General features: G+C 35.7%; 1 protein-coding gene across 1 annotated transcript in view; it reads left to right on the top strand.

The window, feature by feature from the left end:
- VPS13C (vacuolar protein sorting 13 homolog C) overlaps positions 1 to 20,143 on the top strand; it is a gene marked incomplete at its 3' end in the record, with an annotated part of 165,273 nt that extends 145,130 nt beyond the window's left edge. The window contains exons 82-85 of the mRNA XM_084239974.1: positions 4,238 to 4,326; positions 17,324 to 17,447; positions 19,640 to 19,723; positions 20,042 to 20,143. Coding sequence (XP_084096100.1) covers positions 4,238 to 4,326; positions 17,324 to 17,447; positions 19,640 to 19,723; positions 20,042 to 20,143 — 399 coding nt within the window. The remainder of the gene's footprint in view (positions 1 to 4,237; positions 4,327 to 17,323; positions 17,448 to 19,639; positions 19,724 to 20,041) is intronic.
- Positions 20,144 to 22,753: the final 2,610 nt, after the last annotated feature.

Genomic DNA, 22,753 nt, shown 5'->3' with positions numbered 1-22,753 from the left:
TATAAATTTCTATCTACCCTCTCTACTTCCCCCCAAGTAAATTTGTTATCATTTTCCTACTTTGACATAAAATGAAATAATTCTCCATTGTTCTTTGTCTTTGGTTTTTATTGTATGTGGTTACATTTTATCTTTCTTCATGCTTCTAACTTTATTTTCTTTCTTTTTCTGCCTACACAGCAAGAACTGGATATACAGGAGTAAATGTTTCCTATACTACTACTTGATTTCATCCTTTAAAATCAAAACAAACTGTGGTATTAATTGACTGTCTTTGATTTATTCAGATTGAGAGTGCATTTTAATGAAATTTTCTTGGCAATTTTCACCTCTATCTGAACTTTTTATCATAGTGACTTGACTGCAAAAAAAAAAAAAAAAGGGATATTCCTGATAATACTGTACAGGAATAAGACATCAATATAAAATATCAAAGAATTCAGGAAATTAGCACTCTTTTGCATTTAGTGAGTGACCTACTGAGCTAAGAAGCAAACACATTTATTATCATTTTAAAAATTTCATTTTTTATGGTATTCATGTGCATTTCAAGTAAAGTTGAAAAAATAGAACAATTATTACACCCATCCTATTGTACATTATTTATGTTTGTGAATCCTGATGATGGAATTACATAATTTAAGTTTCACAGATCAATTTACTCAAATTATGGGACTTTTCACTGGGGCATATGTTTTAGTAATTGAAGTATCAGTTGCTCTGGTTCTGTTCTTAAACATCAAGTAGAAACTAGCACATGAATTTTGAAATGTTCCCACAATCTCTTTCTTCTTTTTTAATCTTTTAGTGTCCTTGCTAGATAAATGGCAATCATTTTATATTTAGGTTACATGTATTCTCAGCCTTTAGCATTTATGCTGTTCAAAAATTGAATCTCCTTGTTACTTATATGTATCTCACAAGTATTAGTTTTAGTTAATATATGGAAGTTGAACATGTAATTAGGTAAATTTCTTTTTGACAGTTGAAATTTACAGATATATTTATTTTTAAAAACCTCTCCTTTTTGCTTTTTCCTTTAAGATAAGAGTGTCCTTTAAGGACTCACTATCTTAATAGGAACAAAAATAACTACAAATTATCATTTTTAAATTAGTACCTCCATGATTGATTTTCACTTGATCTTAGCCAAAAGGCTGAGAAGCGATACTATGATTAATTTTCAAAGTAATTTGTTTTCATTTCTTTTTTATAAGTGATAATAGTGTTTAATTTGATTTAGCAATGTCTTATCTAGCAACCCTCATTCTTTCCCCCAAATTGAGACCAAGTATAACCTTAGATTTAATGTTTTGTACATTCTAAAATAACGAAATTGTTAACATACATTCAGCTGAATTATGTATTTTTTAAAACTGTAGGTATCAAAAGAATACATTGAAGCATTATAAAGAAGAGTGACATCCAAAGACCAGTCTAAAACTGTAGCTGACAAACTTTTCTTGTGCCTAGATAATTGAGGGTTGGCAAAAATGTCACTGCATGTACAATTTCCTATGAGAATCAAGCACAATAACTAATTCAAGATGCTGTCTTAAATCATCACTAATAATTGCCCTTCCTCCTTAGGTAAAAGTAATGGTTTTTAATTTTCCTGGATATATCATGATTTTTAAAGACGTTTAACTTTTGGGAAATCACGTATCTTATTAAAGTATTTTTCTTTATTTACTGTTTAGTTCTTTATGTTATTAAACTTCCCTTGTGATTTCCCTTTTAGCAACTGCATGTCAATAAGCACAAAACTTACAGAAATTTTAAAATCATTGTAGCTGGAAATGATAAGATCACATATAGTGATCTTACCTGATTTATTAGTTTTGTTGACAATGTAGTTTTTTAAACTTTTGCATATTCTTGTGGTTACCGAAGAAATAGATTGTATATTAATGTGAAGATTTGATGGTTTTCATTCCTTGGGTGGCAAGGGTAGGCATGGATAATTAAGAAATTTAGGCTGTTTGATCCCTTGCCTATCAATTGGGTACAACATTTATTGATTATGTAGATAATGCTGAATATACAAAACAAATGACTTCTGTCTTTTAAGGGCCCAAGTATAACAGAATATGTAAATATTAAAGAACACTGGTGTATAAGGATATATTCTCCTAGTTCTTACTGTAATATGGTTACATTCTAAATAATTGATTTGGGAATCTTTGATTTATCCCATTTTCTTTTCCTCCTGAATATCTCCTTGGATTCTTTAACACTTAGTTACTAAATCATATGCTATGTTTTCATAGGGTATGCTCTTCTGCTTATCTTTTGTTCAATTATTAGGGTAATTACTATTTATACACACATATTTATATACATATATATAATATATATTGTCAGTTTTTATTTAAAATTCAGTGTGGTTTACATACTTTTGATCATATAATATTAAAAATGTTGAGTCCTTTTCCTTTTTAGTTACATTTTCCATGTTTATAGAAATGCTTCTTTCTTAATTCTTACATTACCATCTATTGAGATAGCCTTACATTGTATATTTGATCATTCCCCAGTTCTTGATATTAAGGTTGTTTCTCTTATTTTACTAACATAATAATCCTGTATTAAACATCAGTATTCACATTGCTATTTCATATCTTGTACTTACCTTAGAATTTACTTGAAAATTGATTGCTTTGGCTAAATATTGTAAATTCTTCAAATTGCATTTTGGGAAGGGAGAGTGAATATTTTAGCAACTAATCTGGTCTCCCGCTGCCATCAGTGACTGACCATCTTACTCTGAATCTCAGAGTGTAGTGGGTTTTCAGTAGTGTTGAAAACAAAATGTCTGCTTAAAAACTTTCAATGACAGTTTAAAGCACATGAGCCTAAGAACTAATGAAAATGCATACAGGATGGAAAGCAGGTAGTAATTCTTGTATATTGAACCTCAAATCTAAATATTTTAACATACTTCAAAGCCAAAAATAAATATACTAAATTATTATATTGATTTTCCTTTTAAAGAAATTAAGGTATAACTGTTAAAAATGTAACTAATTTACACAGGTAAGATGTAAAACAAGTTACACTTTCCTCTGAGATTCATTCTGAAGATGAGACCCCAGTTCTTTGGGGAGTGATCTTCCTTATTCATAGCATTTCATAATTGACAAGGAGTGACTGGGGACCAAGGATCTTTAAAAAGTTTATTTAAGCATTGACATAATAGTACTTTCTCTGCTTATGATTATATTGATTATATTATCCTTTTAATGATATTGTTGTATTCTTAGTTTTAAAATGTTCAATTCTTATTTATTAGGTATGTTCATATTCTGTATTTTCTTATATATTAGCTCATCTGACCTTTAACCATGCATTATAGATATGGTGATTAATAATATTTCATTAGCATTTCTTATAAAATAACTATTTTGTTGGTTTTTAATGTGTATGTTGACTAGTTTAAATCACAGTAGTTTTGAAATGAAAAATATGTATTTTAACATGCTGCTGTTTATACTTGAATTATTTTATGCTTGTAATTGTCTTTAACAATAAATTGTGCCAGCTATTTGATGTCTTAAAAACTCTTTGTAGTGATATTGTCGTTACATTTTCTTTCTGTGAGAAATATAATTTGACACATGCATGTACTTCTTTTATATATTTAACCTATAAGACCAAATATTCAGAAACATTAGATATGTTATCTTGAACTTTATTAATTGTATATCTGCCTCTATATAAATCAGTGGCCCTTAACCTTTAAGAAGGATCACAATCCTATTGAAAAAACTGATGAAAAATATGAATTGTCCTATGAAAAAGTTGCAGAACTGCGTTTTCAGAATTTCATGACATATTTTAGGTTTGTAGATCTCAAGTGCTTCTGGGACCCCAGGTTGATAATCTTTGCGGTGCTAGTGTTGCACTTTTCTATTAGTGTATGCTCATATTCTCATGAATTAAAATGTGATTGTTTCTAGTTGGTATTTTAAAATGCCTAAGTTATTACAGTATGAGATGTATCTTATCACATCATTTAGTAAGCATTTGATATATATTTGTCTTTTAAGGCATAATAGAAGTTACTTATAAGCTTGCTATGAATATTTTTCTCATTTTACATGCCAATAAGTAGAACTGAAGTTTTGTTTCTAATAATTTGTTTTAAACTATTATAGTAAATTAGTAGATGTACAGTATTAGAAATAACTATCTGGATGCATTACTAGCCAAATCTTGAGTCTTGTTTTCTTTTCAGAATCATGTCAAAAAGTTAGAAGGAGAGACTTACCGGTACCACTGTGCTATTTCTGGGAGCAAGAAGACATTCCTTATGGTTACAAATAGGTATTAACTTCAAATCACATATTTTCAAATGCATATTATGTAGATCATAAAAATTTTGGGGACTACAGTAGCAAAGAATGTGGAGAATTATACTTCAACTGCAAATGTTAGTTGTCATAGAATCACAATAATACATATCTGGATAGGTCCTTTGAGATCATCTGCTCCAACCTCTTATTTTGGAGATGCTGAAACTGAGACTTAACAAGATTCAGGGACTTATTCAAGTTGGACAACTACTGAAAGACAGAATCTAGGATAGATTCCCTAAGTGCAGTAGTGATACTGATAGATATGAATTGTAAATCCAGTTATGGAAGGAGAATTCATAAATCACTTTGTCAGTGCTCATTTGTTTGCACATTAGTAACACAAACAATGGTAGCAATGTATTTAATTTTACATTATTATTATTATTATTAATCTTTAGTTAAAATATAAAACAACATAAAAATATAAAAAGTAGCCATGCTCCTAATACATGCAAATTTTTTGGTAGATAAATCCTTAAAACCTTGGAATCCACAGAGAGAAGAATTAAGAATAATGAAGTCCATGTGGGCAAAGTAATTAAAAATACTATATTGAAGTAATATAGAGACCATTTCCTCACTGAATACCACAGTCATTCTTAAAAATAATATTCTGTGTTGCAATTCATGAGAAATATTTTACATTTTAAGATCAAAATTTTAAATATTAGATCCTTTAATTTATATTTCTTAAAATTATTAAAGGAATCTCAGATAACTGAGTGTAAATCATTTTTTGCTTATTTGATTTTATTTTGGAACACTACCCTATTATGAAGGATGGTATTATTAATGTGAGTTTTTTCCATGTATTTTGGAATTGGCAGACATCTTTTCCAATAAAATAACTTGGACTAAACTATTAAGTTTATTTTCCTGAGAGTTACCCTAGATCACTTATCCTAAAATGACAACTATGCGTAGATAATTTTCAAAACATTCTAAAGTTATATCTTGATATTTTGTAGGACTAAGGCAAAGTACTTGCAAAAGCAAAGTCTTCATTAGATTAGATTTAAATATAATTTGATGAGAAGAAAAAAAAGGAAAACTAAAGTGACAGGATTCAGGCTTAAAGCTACAAACTTTTTCAAAGATTTGTCATCTAGTTTGCTCATTATTTAGCAAGTAAAAATGCAAAGCAATCTAGAAGCCTTTTTTTGCAGGTTTAACACATAATCATTTATTTTTATATTGTATTCATTAGATTAAACCAAAAGCCATGCTTATTTTGCATTGTGTGTTGTAGTTAGTTGACAATGGCAATATGTTAATTCACTTTAAAATTGTATGCCTTTTATATAATTCAACACTATACAATGGAAATCAGTTTTTTTTAATAAACTTTTAACATTTGCTTGATTTAGTCATTTGTGAGAATACATTATGCATCAGGTTTTTTTTTCTTCAAGTAAATTGAGAAATCATAGTAATTTTATTTTTTTTAATTTTTTTTATTGCAAAGATTTTTATTGCTATTTCAAGTTTACTGATAAATATAATGATCTGGTTGTGTTTGTCAATATCCCACATTTTTTTTTAATTAATAATAAATTTTATTTTTTATTCCCCATACAATTTCAACCCCCCCCATTCTGACCCCAGTCCCTCCCCTCCTGCCCCCCACCCCCCAAAAAGTGTCTCTGGTTCATAGTTTTTGTTGATTTTGATTTTCACTTTCCTACAGTTATTCATTTTCCTGGTCCCTTATTTAAGTTTTCTAGATTCCTGCTATGAGTGAGACCATCCGGTATTTTTCTTTTTCTTTCTGGCTTATTTCGCTGAGCATGATCCCTTCCAGCGCCATCCATGTTGCTGCAAATTGCATGTGTTTATCTTTTTTAAATGCTGAGTAATATTCCATGGTATATATGTACCCCATCTTCTTGATCCAGTCATCTATTTTTGGGCATCTGGGCTGTTTCCAAAGCTTAGCTATTGTAAATAGTGCTGCTATAAACATAGGGGTGCAGGTGCTCTTTGGAATTGATATTTCTGTGTCCTTTGGGTATATACCTAGGAGTGGAATTGCTGGATCATATGGAAGCTCTATGTTTAGTAGGTCCAGAAATCTCCACACAGCTCTCCATAGTGGTTGGACCAGTTTGCACTCCCACCAACAGTGCAGAAGAGTTCCTTTTTCTCCACACCCTCGCCAGCATTTGTTGTTGCTAGTTTTTTTAATATGTGCCATTCTCACTGGTGTAAGATGGTATCTCATGGTAGTTTTGATTAGCATTTCCCTGATGGCAAGTGATGTTGAACATTTTTTCATATGCCTGTTGGCCATTTGCATTTCTTCTTCAGAGAAGTTTCTTTTTAGCTCTTCTGCCCATTTTTTGACTGGATTATTTTCTTTGTTGTTGTTGAGTCTCATCAGCTCTTTGCAGATTTTTGTGATCAGTCCTTTATCATTAGTATTGTGTACAAAAATATTCTCCCAGTTGGTGGGGTTTCTCTTTGTTTTTGTTATTGTCTCTTTTGCTGTGCAGAAGCTCTTTAATTTGATGTAGTCCCAGCTGTTTATCTTTGACTTCACTATCACTGCTTTGGGTGATGTGTCTGTAAAGATGTCTTTGATGTGCAAATCACGTAGTGTTTTGCCTATATTTCCTTCTATGTATTTTATGGTTTCAGGTCTTATGTCTAGTTCTTTAATCCATTTTGAGTTGATTTTTGTGTATGGTGTGAGGTAGTGGTCAAGCTTCATTCTTTTGCATGTAGCGACCCAGTTTTCCCAGCACCATTTATTGAACAAACTTTCTTTGCTCCAATGCATAGTCTTTGCTCCTTTGTGAAAGATTAGTTGATAATAAATCTGTGGGTTTATTTCTGGATTTTCTATTCGATTCCATTGGTCTGTATGTACTTTCTTGTTCCAATACCATGCAGTTTTGATGATTATGGCTTTGTAGTATAGTTTGAAGTCTGGGAGTGTGATGCCTCCATTTCCTTCTTTTTGTTTCAGGAGAGCTTTGGCTTTTCGGGGTTTTTTTGTGATTCCATATGAATTTCATCAATAATTGTTCTATTTCTTTGAAGAATGACATTGAAATTTTGATTGGAATAGCATTGAATCTGTATATTGCTTTTGGTAGGATGGCCATTTTAATAATGTTTATTCTTCCAATCCATGAGCAGGGGATGTCTTTCCATTTCTTTGTGTCTTCTTCTATTTCTTTTAACAGTGTTTTATAGTTTTCTTTGTATAGGTCCTTTACCTCTTTTGTTAGATTTATGCCCAAATATTTGATTTTTTTTGTTTCGATAATAAAAGGGATTTTTTTTTTATTCTTCAGATTTATTGTTTTTGTATAGGAAGGCTACTGACTTTTGTGTGTTGATTTTGTATCCTGCCACTTTACTGAACTGATTGATGAGTTGAATTAGTTTTTCTGTGGAGTTTTTGGGGTTCTCTATGTATATTATCATATCATCTGCAAACAGTGATAGTTTGACTTCTTCTTTTCCTATTTGGATTCCTTGGATGTCTTTCTCTTGTCTTATTGCTCTGGCTAGGACTTCCAGTATTATAGTGAAAAGCAGTGGTGAGAGTGGACATCCTTGTCTTGTTCCAGATCTTAATGGAATTGCTTTCAGCTTTTCACCATTGAGAATGATACTGGCTGTTGGCTTGTCATAGATGGCCTTTATGATGTTGAGGTATGTTCCTTGTATCCCAAGAATTTCAAGGGCTTTTATCATGAATGGGTGTTGCACTTTGTCGAAAGCTTTCTCAGCATCTATTGACATTATCATATGGTTTTTATATTTCTTTTTGTTGATGTGTTGGATAACGTTGATTGATTTTCGGATGTTAAACCATCTTGTGTCCCTGGAATGAACCCTACTTGGTCATGGTGAATTATCTTATGGATACATTGTTGGATTCTGATAGCTAAAATTTTGTTGAGGATTTTTGAATCAGTGTTCATTAGGGAGATTGGCCTGTAGTTTTCCTTTTTTGTGTTGTCCTTATTTGGTTTTGGTATTAGTGTAATGTTGGCTTCATAGAATGTGTTTGGTATTGTCTCTTCCTTCTCAATTTTTTGGAAGAGTTTGTGAAGGATAGGCACTAATTCATCTCTGAATGTTTGGTAGAATTCATTTGTAAATCCATCAGGTCCTGGGCTTTTGTTTTTGGGGAGGTTTTTGATTACCATTTCAATTTCGCTAATTGTAATTGGTCTGTTTAGGTGTTCTATTTCTTCTTTATCTAGCTTTGGGTGATTGTAGAGTTGTAGGAATTTGTCCATCTCCTCTAGATTGTTGAACTTGTTTCCATATAACTGTTCATAGTAGTTACTGATTATTCTTTTGATTTCTGCTGTGTCCGTTGTGATTTCTCCTCTTTCATTGATGATCCTGTTTATTTGTGCTTTCTCCCTTTTTTCCTTTGTGAGCCTGGCTAGGGGTTTGTCTATTTTATTGATTTTTTTTGAAGAACCAGCTCTTGGTTTCATTAATCTTTTGGATTGTTTTTTTAGTTTCAATTTCATTTATTTCTGCTTTGGTTTTTATTATTTCTTTTCTTCTACTGGATTTGGGGTTTTTTTGTTGTTCTTTTTCTAGATCTTTGAGCTTCGAGATTAGGTTGTTTCTTTGAGTTCTTTCTTGTTTCTTGATGTGAGCTTCTATTGCTATATATTTTCCTCTTATTACTGCTTTTGCTGCGTCCCATACATTTAGGATACTGGTGTCCTCCTTGTCATTCAATTCAAAGAATTTTTTAATTTCCTCTTTGATCTCCTCTTTAGTCCAGTGGTCTTCCAGTAGTGTGGTTTTTAGTCTCCATGAGGTAGGAAAGTTCCTTGCCTTCTTTTTATGGTTTATTTCTAGCTTGATGCCTTCATGGTCAGAAAAGATGGTTGGTATGATTTCAATCTTGGTGTATCTGTTGATGTTTGTCTTGTGTCCCAGTATGTGATCGATCCTGGAGAATGATCCGTGTGCGCTTGAGAAAAATGTGTACTCCGTTTTTTTGGGGTTTAGTGTTCTATAGATGTCTGTTAAGCCTAAATGCTCTAGGTCCTTATTTAGAGCTTTAGTTTCTTTACTTATTTTTTGTCTTGTTGATCTATCCATTGTTGATAGTGATGTGTTGAAGTCTCCCACTACATATGTGTTTTCTCTGATGTCTGTTTTCAGAGAGGACAACAGTTGTCTGATATATTTTGGCGCTCCTTCGTTTGGTAAGTATATGTTAATGAGTGTTATTTCTTCTTGAAGTATTGTCCCCTTGATCATAATGTAGTGGCCATTGGGGTCTCTTTTTATTTTTTTGAGTTTGAAATCTGTTTTATCTGATATAAGTATAGCGTTCCTGCTTTCTTTTTTGGTCCATTTGCTTGTAGGATTGTTTTCCATCCTTTAACTTTGAGTCTATTTTTATCTTTTGTAGCTAAATGTGTTTCCTGGAGACAGCAAAAGGTTGGGTTTTGTTTCTTAATCCAGGCTGCAACTCTGTGTCTTTTTATTGAAGAGTTTAGTCCATTTACATTTAGGGTTAATATTGATATGTTAGCATCTGTATTTGCCATTGTGTTTGTCTTTCCTTTGATTTTATTTATTCTTTTAATAACTTTTTTTTTTTTTTGGCCTTCTTTCGTTGTTATTCATCCCTCTGAGGTCCTGGCTTTAGGACTCCTTGTAGTATTTTTTGGAGTGGGGGTTTAGTCGTAATGAAATTCCGGAGTTTCTGTTTGTCTGGGAAGGTCCTTATTCTTTCTTCATAGAGGAAGGAGAGCTTTGCGGGATAGAGTATTCTTGGTTGACATCTGTTTTCTTGGTGTCTGTTGACTATGTCCCTCCACTCTCTTCTTGCCCGTAGTGTTTCTTCAGAGAAGTCTGATGTCAGCCTGATTGGTTTTCCTTTGAATGTTATCTGTTTCTTCCCTCTTGTCAGCTTCATTATTTTTTCCTTGTCCTGGATTCTTGGGAGCTTCACTGTTTTGTGTCTTGCTGTATTTTTCCTTTCGTCGTGGAAGTTTGGTGTTCTTCTTGCTTCTTGTATATCAATTTTCAGCTCCTTGTTCACATTTGGGAAGTTCTCTTCAATTATCTCCTGGAATATTTTCTCTGTTCCTACATCTCTCTCCTCTCCTTCTGGGATTCCTATAACTCTTATATTTCCTTTCCTCATGGAGTCATATAGTTCCCGAAGTCTTTCTTCGTTCTTTTTCCTTTGTACTTCTCTTTCCTTTTCTGTTTTGGTTCTTTTTATTTCTGTGTCTTCAAGAGTACTTATTCGTTCTTCCATTTCATCTATTCTGCTTTCATTGCTTTTCCCAGAGTTCTTTAGTTCCTCCATTAATTCTTTGATCCCCTGCGTTTCTTTTGCTTCCCTCTTTAAGGACTCAATTTCATTCTTCTGAGCATTGTTTTCCCTCTTTAGGGACTCAATTTCCTTCATGAGTTCTGCCATTTTTTTAATCATGGCAAATTTAAATTCTCTTTCTGGAAGGCTCAGAAGTTCTTCCAAGTTACTGTCATTACAATCTGGGAGGTGGTTTTTTCCTGAGGGGTTGTTTGGTTGCGTGTGGTTCTTCTACTCCCTACTGTCTGTTTTCTAATTTGTTGTATGCATTGGGATACTGTGTTGCTGGGACTGGCTGGCATCTTGGGTAAGCTTCTCCGCTCCCCTCTGGCTTCTCCAGGAGCCCTCTGTCGGTTTCAAGCAGTCTTTACTGAAGAAGGGTCCCTGTTCTAAAATGCCGATGTGGGGACACACTCCCTTGTGTGCTTGGTCTGCCCCGGTGGTGGGTTCCTGTTCCCCTCTGGGCTTGGACTGCAGGCCAGAAGGGGCCTGGCCTGGGCGAGCTTCCCCGCGCACCTCTGGCTCCTGAGGGAGCCTTCTGCAGGCAGTCTTTACTGAAGAAATGTCCCTGTTCTAAAATGGCGATGCGGGACGCACTCCCTGCACGTCCGGTCTCAGGCACACTCTCCTGCGTGCCCGGTCTGCCCTGGCCGTGGGTGCCCGCTCCCCCTGTGGGCTCAGACTGCTGGTCTGAAGGGGCCTGGGGTGGGCTAACTTCCCAGCTGGCCACGGGCTCCGCCTTCTGCCTGTCAAGTGGTCTTTTCTGAAGAAAGGTGTTAGTGACTTTTTCTGGTCGCTAGGTGGCGCCAGAGATCTCACCTAGAGCCCTTGGGGAGCTGTGTTTTTCACCCCGTGTGGCAGGGAACAGAGTGGTAATGCTAAGGAAAACCTCAACGGCTTTGGGGTGCTGTGTCTGACTTGTGCCCCACCATCGTGGAGAGCCCACACCCCGAATTTCGTGCCCCAGGTCTCAGTTCCAAAGCCCTCAGGTCCAGGACGCGGGCTGTAGCCCAGTTAAGTGGCCACAGCAATGGCGCCTTTTGCACCCCACTCCCGTGTCTGGGTGCCTGGTTTCTGATTACTCAGTGAGGGACTTTCACCTCAGTGAGGGACCTTCACCTCATTGAGGGACCCCGTGCGTCTCCCCGCAAGCCTAGGTCTCAGGCGCAGGGACCTGGGCAGCCGTGATCCCGATCCGCGTTTGCTTTTCCAGCGCCCCGCTTTTCCGCGCAAGCTTACCGGCCGGCCTGGGCTGTGTGCGGGTCTCCGTGGTCTCTGCTGTTCTCTAATGGCGCCTGGAGCTCACCGCCGTGCGAATCCTGCAGGGTTCTCCACAGCTCCCGTTCACGGGGTGTGGTGGCTGCAATAGTTCCTTTCCACTCACAGTCCCGCTTCCTGCGTAGTTTGTTCTTGTTGGTCGTTTTAGTTTGTTTTTTTCCTCCTCTCTGTGTAGTGCCTACTCTTTGGGTGGGGGAGGGGAGCAGGGTTCTGCGCTTTCCTCCCTTCTAGTCCTCTTTTATGGCAACTTTCTTCTTCGGGTAGTTTGCTGGAGTCGTCTGTTTATCTTCCGTGTCCCAGTTCTCACTGGGACCTGCTGCTTTTCCTCCCTATTAACTTTTTTTAATGGGAGATCTTAGTCGCAGCGTCTCCTCGCCACCATGTTGCTCCGCCCCTCTCATCATAGTAATTTTAAATCTAGTTACTTAAGAACTTTTTAGGAGGCAATTAGTAAAATAATATTCCTAAATAGTATATTGCCTTGGTCTCCTTTTACCTTTACTAGACTCTTTCTAACAGGTATATCTTTGACTGAGGTAGATAAATGTTCATCTGTTTGACCTTTAATGTCTACATACAAATTGTATTTCTTCCAAAATTAGTATTTATAAAATAACTTTTTTATTGCTAACATTATACTTATTCAGTGTAGGTGATATGAATCAGGAGTCAATGAAATCTTTTTAAAAGTACACATAGTAAATATTTAAACTCTGAAGGCTGTATGTGTTTCCCAACTGTAAACGCTCTTCTTCTAATGGGAAAATAACTATAACAATATGTAAATGAACTGGGGTAGATAAAGTTTATTTACTAAAACAGGCCACAGACTGGGTTTATTCCTGGGAATGGGATCCCCTAGAATTGGCCTTTAGAAGCAGTCTCACCATCCAAAGATAGTAGCTGTTATATCAGATTTTTGCAGTTATATGTATTTTATAAGAATTATGTACCAAAAAATTGCATTATGCCTGCTTAATTAATGTAGGGTTTTTTTTTTGTTTTTGCCTGATAATGTATATTGTGAATACCTTCTCAAACTCTTAAATATTCCTTGAGAATTTTTTTTATAATTACATAAAATTGTATTTATAGATATCCTATAATTTATTCAAATGCTACCTTACATTCAGTTTTCTCCTTCCCAATATTTTATTATTATAAACATGTCAGTGTAGTTGTCTTTTTTTAACATCTTTCTCATTATAATTACTTCCTTAAGATAAATTTTATCAGTGTAATTGCTGATTTAAAAGTTGTATAGGTTTTTGAGGTGCTTTTTATATATTCCCATGTTATCTTCTCAGAAAGAGTGTATCAGTTTTTTTAAAATGCAACTGACAATATATGAGTGTTCTTTCTTGTGTGTTTTGCTAAGTCTAAGAATTATCATTTAAACTTTTTTGTTTTGCTAACTTAATGGGTAGAAGATAATGTATTTGTTTTAATTACCATTTATTTGATTGCTAGTGAGTATGACTATTTTATATACTTATCATCCATCTATATTTTCTGTTCTGTGAATTGCTTGTTTATATTCTTTGCTCATTGTCAGTTAGTCTTTTTCTTACTGATTTTCTTTAAAGTCAGTAAAGCATTGTTTATAAATTAATGATTTTAGCTCTTTTTACCCAATGTATCATTAACATTTTAATGATTATATATTGATTTTTTCCTATCAGGATTTTAATTTTTTCACATTGAAATTCATCCAAAATTTGATTCTAATATTTTTTTCTTAATAGTTTTTACAAACAAAATATGAGTTCTCATGACATGAATTCATTAGGCTGCAGCTCCACTTGTCAGTTTTAACAACAACATAGTATTTATTTTAGGAATTTGTTCATCTGTTTCATATGTTTGGACTGTTACAATGAAAGTACTGTTGGCTGAGTGGCTTAAACAACATACATTTATTTCTTACAGTTCTGGAGCATGAGAAATCTAACATCAAGATTCTGGCAGATTCTATGTCCAGTCAGGTCCCATTTCCTGATTCATAGATAGATGTAGTCTTTCTGTGTTCCTCACAAGGCAGAATGGGCAAGAGAATTTTCTTGGCCTCTTTTTTGTAAGGGCATTCATTCACATTCATGAGGACTCTACCCTCATAACCTAATCATCCTCCAAAATCCCCACCTCCAACTACTATCACACTTGGCATTAGGATGCAACATGAATTTTGGATAACATTAACATAAACATTTAGTCCATTGCACCATCAGTTTATGACAGATACAGGGACACAGAGATGAAATTTATATCATCCATCTCCTCCCCCTCTAAAGGAGAAAACCTACCAGTTATCAATGACCTCAGTATGGTAGGTGTTAGGGGAAAGTAATGTACAGAGACTCTGAAGACAAAGGGAAAGCTCTTGGTCCAGTGAAGTAGGAACCAATGTGTCATGGGGAAGATATTAGGGAGACATTCTAACTGAAGATGTATTTGAGCCGAGTCTTGTAGCAAATGGAGCTGTCATAAAGGTGAACTAATGGTAAGCAGAGGCATAAAACTGGCACTTAGTAAGATCAGCTTGGAATGGCTAGATAGTAAAAACTTCATGGGGAAGTATTAGGAGATGAAGCAGGGGTCATAGTGTCTGCTTAGCCATTGGAAGGGTTTAGGTTTATTAATGTGATGGAAGACCACTAATTTTTTTTTTAAGTTTAATTTTTTTTTAATTTTTTATTTATTTATACAAGCACTGGGTACAGTCAGAAACGCAGAAGGGTGAGAAAATTCACCAGAGCCAGAGGGGAGAGCAGAGCAGGCAGACTGAGGAAGTACACTGCTGAGGGGAGCAGTGGGCAGTAGGAGAGGTCTGTGCACCATGTGGGACCCTCGCCCAGTGGCCGGGGATTGAACCGGTGCTGCAGAGGTTGCGGGCAGCTTCGCAACCCAGCGCTCAACCGCTGCACCACCGGGGAGGCCCACTAATTTTTTTTTTTTTTTAAGGCATAGTCAGTAATTGTTCAGTATCACAGCTTTCACCCAGAGGCATATGCAACAAATAAGTTTCTTTTTTTTTTTTTTTTTTCTTTCTCACTGAAGGCATGTTAAGTAGGGAGTAATATGATGAGGTTTGTAGGTTAAATAGATTCTGGCAGTCATTGAATTGGAGCAGAATCAGAATGGAGGCAGGGAGAACAGTTAAAAACTATTAATTTTCTATTGCTGAACAAAATATTACTATAAAATTGACACCTTCAAACAACTCAGATTTATGACCTTACACTCTGGTGCTGTTGAGTTGTCACAATGATTGGAGGGCACTACTGGCGCTTAGTGGACTGTGCTAGGGACTTGCTAGGGACTCTGGACTTCCTGCTGTGCACAGCACCATAGGCACAAGCAAGCCCAACATTTCAGTGGCACCTCTGCAAAGAAATAGAGTGCCAGGGGTCTCTTTCAGTCTCCGTGCTCCCTTAGTCACCAAGTTTATTCAACTCTCTCCTTGTAAATATCTAGAATCAAATTTTTATTTCTCCCTTTTCATAGCCACTGCCTTAATTGAGGTTCTCTCTGCTTCCTAATTGGACTATTACAATAACTTCCTATCTTGATAGTCTGCCCCACCTCTTCTCCATTGGCTACTAGAGCCATGGCTCTTAAGACACTTTATTCCGTCATTTTCCGTTGCCTGTAGATAAAGTCGAAGTTGCATAAAATTGCAAACGAAATAGATAAAAAACCCTTCCATTGAGATTTGGCACTAATCCAATTTTTTTACCTCTATATATCTTCAACTAGAGACTGTACTACAAATCTTCCTTTTTTTTTTTAATTTTTTATTTTATTTATTTATTTATACAAGCACTGGGTATAGTCAGAAGCACGGGTGGGTGAGAGAATTCACCAGAGCCAGAGCGGGGAGCAGAGCAGGCAGAAGGACCGAAGCACACTGCTGAGGGGAGCAGCGGGCGGCAGGAGAGGTCTGCGCGCCGTGTGGGACCCTCCCTCAGGTGGCCGGGGAGCAGCCGGGGATCAAACCGGCGCTGCAGAGGCTGCAGGCAGCTTCACAGCCAGCGCTCAACTGCTGTGCCACCAGGGGAGGCCCCCCCCCTTTTTTTTTTTTAACTCTTGTGTATGTCAATGTGCTATTCCCTTTGTTTAGTCTATCATTTCCCTTTCCCACCAAAAGAAAGCCTTTCTTTGAAGAATCTTTTGTCTTCTATTCTACTAACACAGTCTGTCCTCTCTCCTGAGCTCCAAAAGAATGTAGTGCACATTTTGCTGTTGCATTTATCTAGCTGGGCTGTAGCATTTATTTGCATGTTTATTTCCCCCTCTAACCTGTGAGTACATCTCAAACGAAACTCTTCTTTGTTTCTAACACCCCAGATAGTAGTAGAATTAATAGTTTTTCTGTTTCCCTAGTTTTGCTTTCTATAATAGAAACCTTAGAATCTAGTATGGTTATATCAGTAATTAATCTGAGCCACGGACTGGGAAATCACTGTGGATACCCTTTAAGCGTTATATGATTTTTTTTAATTGCTGTTGAGTAAAATGGGATACTCTGTGATATAGTATATTGGTGTTAAAAGTGTTCAAACTTGATATTTATTAATAGGCCTACCATGCATCTTTGCTGACATTTGAGGTTTGTGACATTTCTGCACGTTCTTTCTTGACTGGAAGGCTTAAGTGATTGACAGTAAAGAGCAATTAATAATTTTCTAAGTAAAACATTTTCAGCATTTCTGCCTTTCTTACTTCCCAGATAAGAATATAGCCTGTTGGGCCTCCCCGGTGGCGCAGCGGTTGAGCGCTGGGTTGCGAAGCTGCCCGCAGCCTCTGCAGCGCCGGTTCGATCCCCGGCTGCTCCCCGGCCACCGGAGGAGGGTCCCACATGGCGCGCAGACCTCTCCTGCCGCCCGCTGCTCCCCTCAGCAGTGTACTTCGGTCCTTCTGCCTGTTCTGCTCCCCGATCTGACTTTGGTGAATTCTCTCGCCCTCCTGCGCTTCTGACTGTACCCAGTGCATGTATAAACCAAACAAACAAATAAATAAATAAAATAAAACATGCCTCTATAAAAAAAAAAAAAAAAGAATATAGCCTGTTCTTTTGTGTTCCAAAAATGATTTCAGTTTTTTGGTCAGTTTGAAAACAAATTTCACTTTCCTGAATTTTGCAAGATTTGCAGAAGGGGAATTTTTGAGTCTTGTTTGTTACTTGGTAGGTGCCATATTTGCTTTTATTTGACAGTTCTCTAGATTTTTTTTTTCATGTGAAGCATACCCTTTCAAGTGCCTGGTTATATTGCATACTGACTGAGTGCTATCTGTACCATCCAGCAGAAAAAATATTAGAATTATTAACTATCTTTATCACTACCTGTTTTTATTTCCTTTTGCAAAATAGGCGAGTGTTGTGCATAAAGGAAGTTGAAATCCTAGGCCATATGTCCACAGACTGGCAGTATCCATTTGAAGATTTTGTATTTCCTCCTAGTGTCAGTGAAAATCTGCTAAAAATTTCGGTTAAGGTAAGAAACTATGAGTCATTCCTTCAGAGCAAAGAATTCATTAATTGAGTGAGAACCAGTTTTCTGACTTTGTTTTATAGTTAGCTGCTTCATAAAGTGTTTGAAGGCTCATTATTATATGCTGAGATGCAATGAAAGATACAATCTTTTTTGGTATGTACTGCACTTAAGATTTATGTATTTATTTATTTATACAAGCACTGGATACAGTGAGAAGCGCTGGAGGGTGAGAGAATTCACCAGAGCCAGAGTGGGGAACAGAACAGGGAGACTGACGAAATATACTGCTGAGGGGAGCAGCGGGCATGGCAGGAGAGGTCTGTGCGCCATGTGGGACCCGCGCCGGTAGCCGGGTATCAAACCGACGCTGCAGAGGCTGTGGGCAGCTTTGCAGCCCAGCAATCAACTGCTGTGCCACCAGGGGAGGCCCTGTACTGCACTTTATTCTGACAGTCTTTGATTGCATCAAGTACAAGATCCAGTCTAGCCATGAGAGTTAGGGTGCTGGGTGTGCCTGGTGGCCTAGGGATTAAGTTTCAGTGCTATCATCACCTCTACAGCCTGAGTTACATCCCTGGACAGAGAGCTAACCCATGTATGGCAGGAGCAGACCTATCCTGTCTTGCCCACTACTCCCCTTAGCAGTGTATTTCAATAAATCCACCTGCTCTGCTCCCCACTCTCTCTCTGGTAAATCCTCTTACCCCCTTACCGCTGGCACACCCAAGTTCTTCTACACCAAAAAAAAAAAAAAAAAGAAAAAGAAAAAAGAAAGAGTTAGGGTGCTGATACTTCCTTTTTGGTTGGCTAAAGCAGTAGTAAATAGGAGATTTTGTTTTACCTCACATGGATACCTATTTTGCTACTAGATACTATAGATACTTCTGACAACATTACTTCTTTGCTGTTTTTTAGGAGATAATTAGGAATATTATGTCTTAAATAGTCATGTTTTGTAACACTTAAAGTTATTGAATGCTAATATAATTTAAGTATGTAATAACGTTTTCATATCTTCCCTCTGCATCATTTTCTAAGGAAGAACATTTAATTGCATAATGAATAATTAGCAAAAATTAGCAAAAATGATACTCCATCTCTTGCTTAGTTCCTAGACTCCCTTTACTTTGAAATACACAATTTTTATTTGATACAATTTTTTAAGAAGATTTATTTATTTATGCATACAAGAGCTGGGGCACAGGCCAGAGATTCTGGGGGGTGAGAGGGGGAGAGGATCCACCAGAGACTGGAACAGAACAGGCAGATTGACTGAAATACACTGCTGAGGGGAGCAACAGGTGAGACAGGAGAGGTCTACCTCACCATGTGGGTTTCTTCCTGGCCGGGTGGGGATCAAACTCGTGCTGCAGAGACTGTAGATTGCTTCATAGTGCAGTGCTCAGCCCCTTGTGCCACCAGGGAGGCCCCTATTTATGATATAATTTTATCTTTATCTCCTTAAAACTATAAATTGTCATTGTAAAGATGGTTATTTTATAGTATGTATTTTTCCTAACCAATAATGAGGTTCTCTCTGTTACTGAAACTATCTAAAAAACATGTATCATCATAAAATTTACTTAGAGATGCACGTGTGCTATTACCATTTAATTTGTTTACTTTTCATAGAAGTTTATGAATTAAAGGAACTACCATGATACCATTCCATTTTGTATATTAGCCTTGCTTCATTGTAGAGTGTCAGAATTTAAAGAGCACCTTAATATATGAAACACAGCTTTCAAACTGGGAAGGAGTCACTCTGCATATATATTACAGTTTTCTCAGTTATCACTTTTCTTTGACATCAGTGGTGAGAATTGACTCGATGTATTTTACATTATATAAGAATTTTATCTATCAGCCAAGGGAAATGAAGGAAGGGTTTTTTGATTTGTCAGATGTGATGAGTTATCAAGTGGTGTTTCTGTAGGCTATTTATCATAGCCTGCAGAAAGCCATTATTTTATACAGATAGATGTATACTCATCCAATTTCATAAATTCTAACAACTCACATGTGGAACCACTATGCTTGTACCAAAATGATTTATTTCTTATCATACCTGAATATGTGTATTTGGTTAGTCTACTAGTTGTAAAATAGAGTTGACATTTAAGCATCCAATTAAAGGTTATGAATTTTTTTCTTTTCCAGAATAATTTTTATTATTGTTTTCTTTGAAATAGGAGCAGGGTCTGTTCCTCAGAAAAGACAGTGCCAATCAAGGCTATATCCGGAAAATTTACCTGCATAATGCCACCACAGCAGAGGTAATTTATTTTAAAGAATGCCTACTCAGTTTTTTAGCTGAAAGATTTTTTTTTAAAGGGATCTGTTAAAATTAATGATATACATTGCTCTGCAAAGACTTTTCAGTTGTAGCTTTTAATTGTTGTGCAAGTTTAAATAATATACTGTGGTCTTAGTAGGGCAGAGGGTTTATTCTGCATTGCATGTATGGACTCTTTTCTTGTCCTTAGCTAATGAACCTGCTTGCAGAGCTCCAACTCTTGTTTTTGTGCCTTTCTTCTCCGCCAAAGAAGCCTGTACTTGTCTTTACAATTTATAGTAAATGTTTTATTTTACAGAAAGCTTATCATGCCATTGAGGATGCGCAGTCAATGAGACACCAGCAAAAACTGATGAAGCAATCATCCCTGAAACTTCTCAGGCCCCAAATACCCTTTTAAAAAATCACAGATCCAGGGGGCTGCTACTGGGAGAAAAAGCAATCATCAGTCTTGTCTATATATCACTTTTCTTTATCTTGCAAAAGAGAATTTTGCAAGCATTCCTTTAGTTTTTAGAATTTTTTTTGTAGAATACCTAGTATTGTTTTTCATTTTTTTTCTCTTTACTTTTGACTATAATTTTGTAACTATGTTAGCAGTCCACTTTTACACTGCCATCTTGAATGAGTCAGATCCTCAAACACCACTTTAAACTCAGAGTGAAATTTCCATTAATGTTAAAATTGTGAAGCAAAGGACAATTGGTTTATTTTTAATTAAAGTCTTTATTGCAGAATAAGGAAGGAACTTAGAATGACTGGTGTTCTTTGAAAGTTTATAGGCATGGACAAATGCTGAATATTTAAAAGTAATTTGTTCAATAATTGAACCAAGATAACATTTTTGGTAAACCAGGTCATAGACTGAAGAAAAAGCCAGTAGAGAGAGAAATGTTGTTTCTTCTTTTCTCTCCAAAAAAGTTGTTTTCTCCTAATAAAAATATGCTTCACATTGGTGCTTATTTTTTCTTCTTGCACTATAAATAATATAAAGACACCTCTGTTCTCTGTAATATAACATTCACAAAGTTTTGAAAATTATTTACTTGCTCTTTGAAAATGCACTTATATGGCACAATTATAATTTGCTGATACATGAAAATATTGCACTTTAAGTTTTTCAAGACACAGAAATATGAAAAATTCAATATTTTTATATTGCCAGAAATCATTTTTTATGCCTTGAAAGATTTTTAAGGGTATCTTAACACTTAATGGGTACCTAGAAATGTATTCTAAATACTTATTAGGAAGAAGAAAAGTCTCTAGTTGTTTTATATATAAGTAAAATAAGGCATATATAACAATACTTTGGAAAATAATTAGTAGATGTGATTTTTGAGAAAGCAGGCCTATGAGAATCATTTCTATGCAGTATTATTTTTGTCTTTTATGCATCTTGCCTATGTTGATCAGATATATATTGCCTATTAAAACTTTGTTTAAAATGCTAAAAGTTCAGTTTCCTTGGTAAATTTTTAAGTTTGCTCATGGTTTTTAACATGGCATTTATTTCAAATCACTGAAATATGCAATGAAGATGTGGAGACATTTGGTTTATATTGTTTTGTTATTGTGTGATAATGTTTCTGCTATCTTTATTCATGTTTTATAAGATGGACCTTAAAATTTTTAAAAATTTTCCTAGTTATTATTTAATATAGACTCATAAATATTTCATCTGTGATGTAGGATGGTGGTCACTGCCTTTTCATCATTTTTTTTTCTGTGAAGAAAAGTATCATATATAAAACTTCTAGCTTTAAACAGAACTTCTTTATCAGTGGTTAGAGTTTATTAAAAGAAGCCTTTTAACAGAATTTCATAGCAAGTATGCTGGTATTTTATGTCTTTGAAATTGACTTAATCAGGAATTTGAGATATCTGATTATATTTTCATGTGAATCACAGCTATTGACATGGTCCTAAATATTTACAAAATTATATTTTACTGATGGTGTGTACAAAGCATTGAACTAAGAAAAAATAATTTATAGAAACCTATAAATTTGTCAACTCAGTTGGCTTAAAAATAAACTTTCAGACTATAAAATTTTAATTTGATTGAACCCCCTGGGACAGAAATAATTCACTGATAAAGTATAACGTCTTATGTGTTTTAAAAAATGTTTTAAAAGTGTATCACTTGCATATGAACTACCGAGAGAAATAAAATATTTGGTGCATTATTTACAGCCGTGAAAACTTTGTGGATTTATGTTAAATATTGAAATGACATTTGCTTTTACTTTGATGTCTTCCCTTTTTCCTCTTCCTATCCTGTTACAGTGAGAAGTTAATAGTTATGGAGGTTGTTAAAAGATGGGTTAAGAGGTTTTTTCTGGTGTCCTAGATCCTACTGCATATATGTGGCACAATCTGCAGTACTGGGGGAGTATAGAGAATGTATTTGACCAAAGGCCCAGCTGCAACACTTTGAAATCCATGACTGCGTTTACTCTGAGGTCATGACTTCCATGCTTTCTGTCAGTCACTGACTGGCAAGGATAGTAGGGCAACCCCATTCCTGGGAGATATGAGCTCATCTGTTAGCCAACTTTGATTTGAAAATTCTTCGCAGCTTCCAGGATCTTTCTTAGACTACATAGCAGTCTGGGAGACTTCTGCCTTGTCTGCCTCTCTGTCTCTGTCTCTCTCTTTTTCTGTGTCCTCCTTCACTGGAAGATCAAACATTAAGTCTGAAGCCTCCTCCAATATTAGATTATCCAATAGAAAGACTAGGTGCACCCAAGGACTGTAGCAAAACAAATGAAAAAATTGGAAGAAGAGTATACCAAAGCTTCATAGGAAAAGTCCAAATTGGATGGTCTTTTTTACATGTGTATCGATCCAGTGCTGCCTGAATCTGTAATATTAGCAGTGCTCCCACGTGTATTTTTTTAATTATTTTTTTACATCGTTGTTCATTTTTAAACAATATTTGCTTTCCCCCACCCCCTCAGGTGTAGTCCCCATGGAATTTCTTTCTCCAATGCACCTGTGCACCATC

Source organism: Talpa europaea (assembly GCF_964194135.1).
Source record: "Talpa europaea genome assembly, chromosome: 8".
In the NCBI taxonomy this organism is placed as follows: domain Eukaryota; kingdom Metazoa; phylum Chordata; class Mammalia; order Eulipotyphla; family Talpidae; genus Talpa; species Talpa europaea.
Note: the sequence above shows the minus strand (reverse complement) of the source record. Positions and strands in the feature narration are given on the sequence as shown.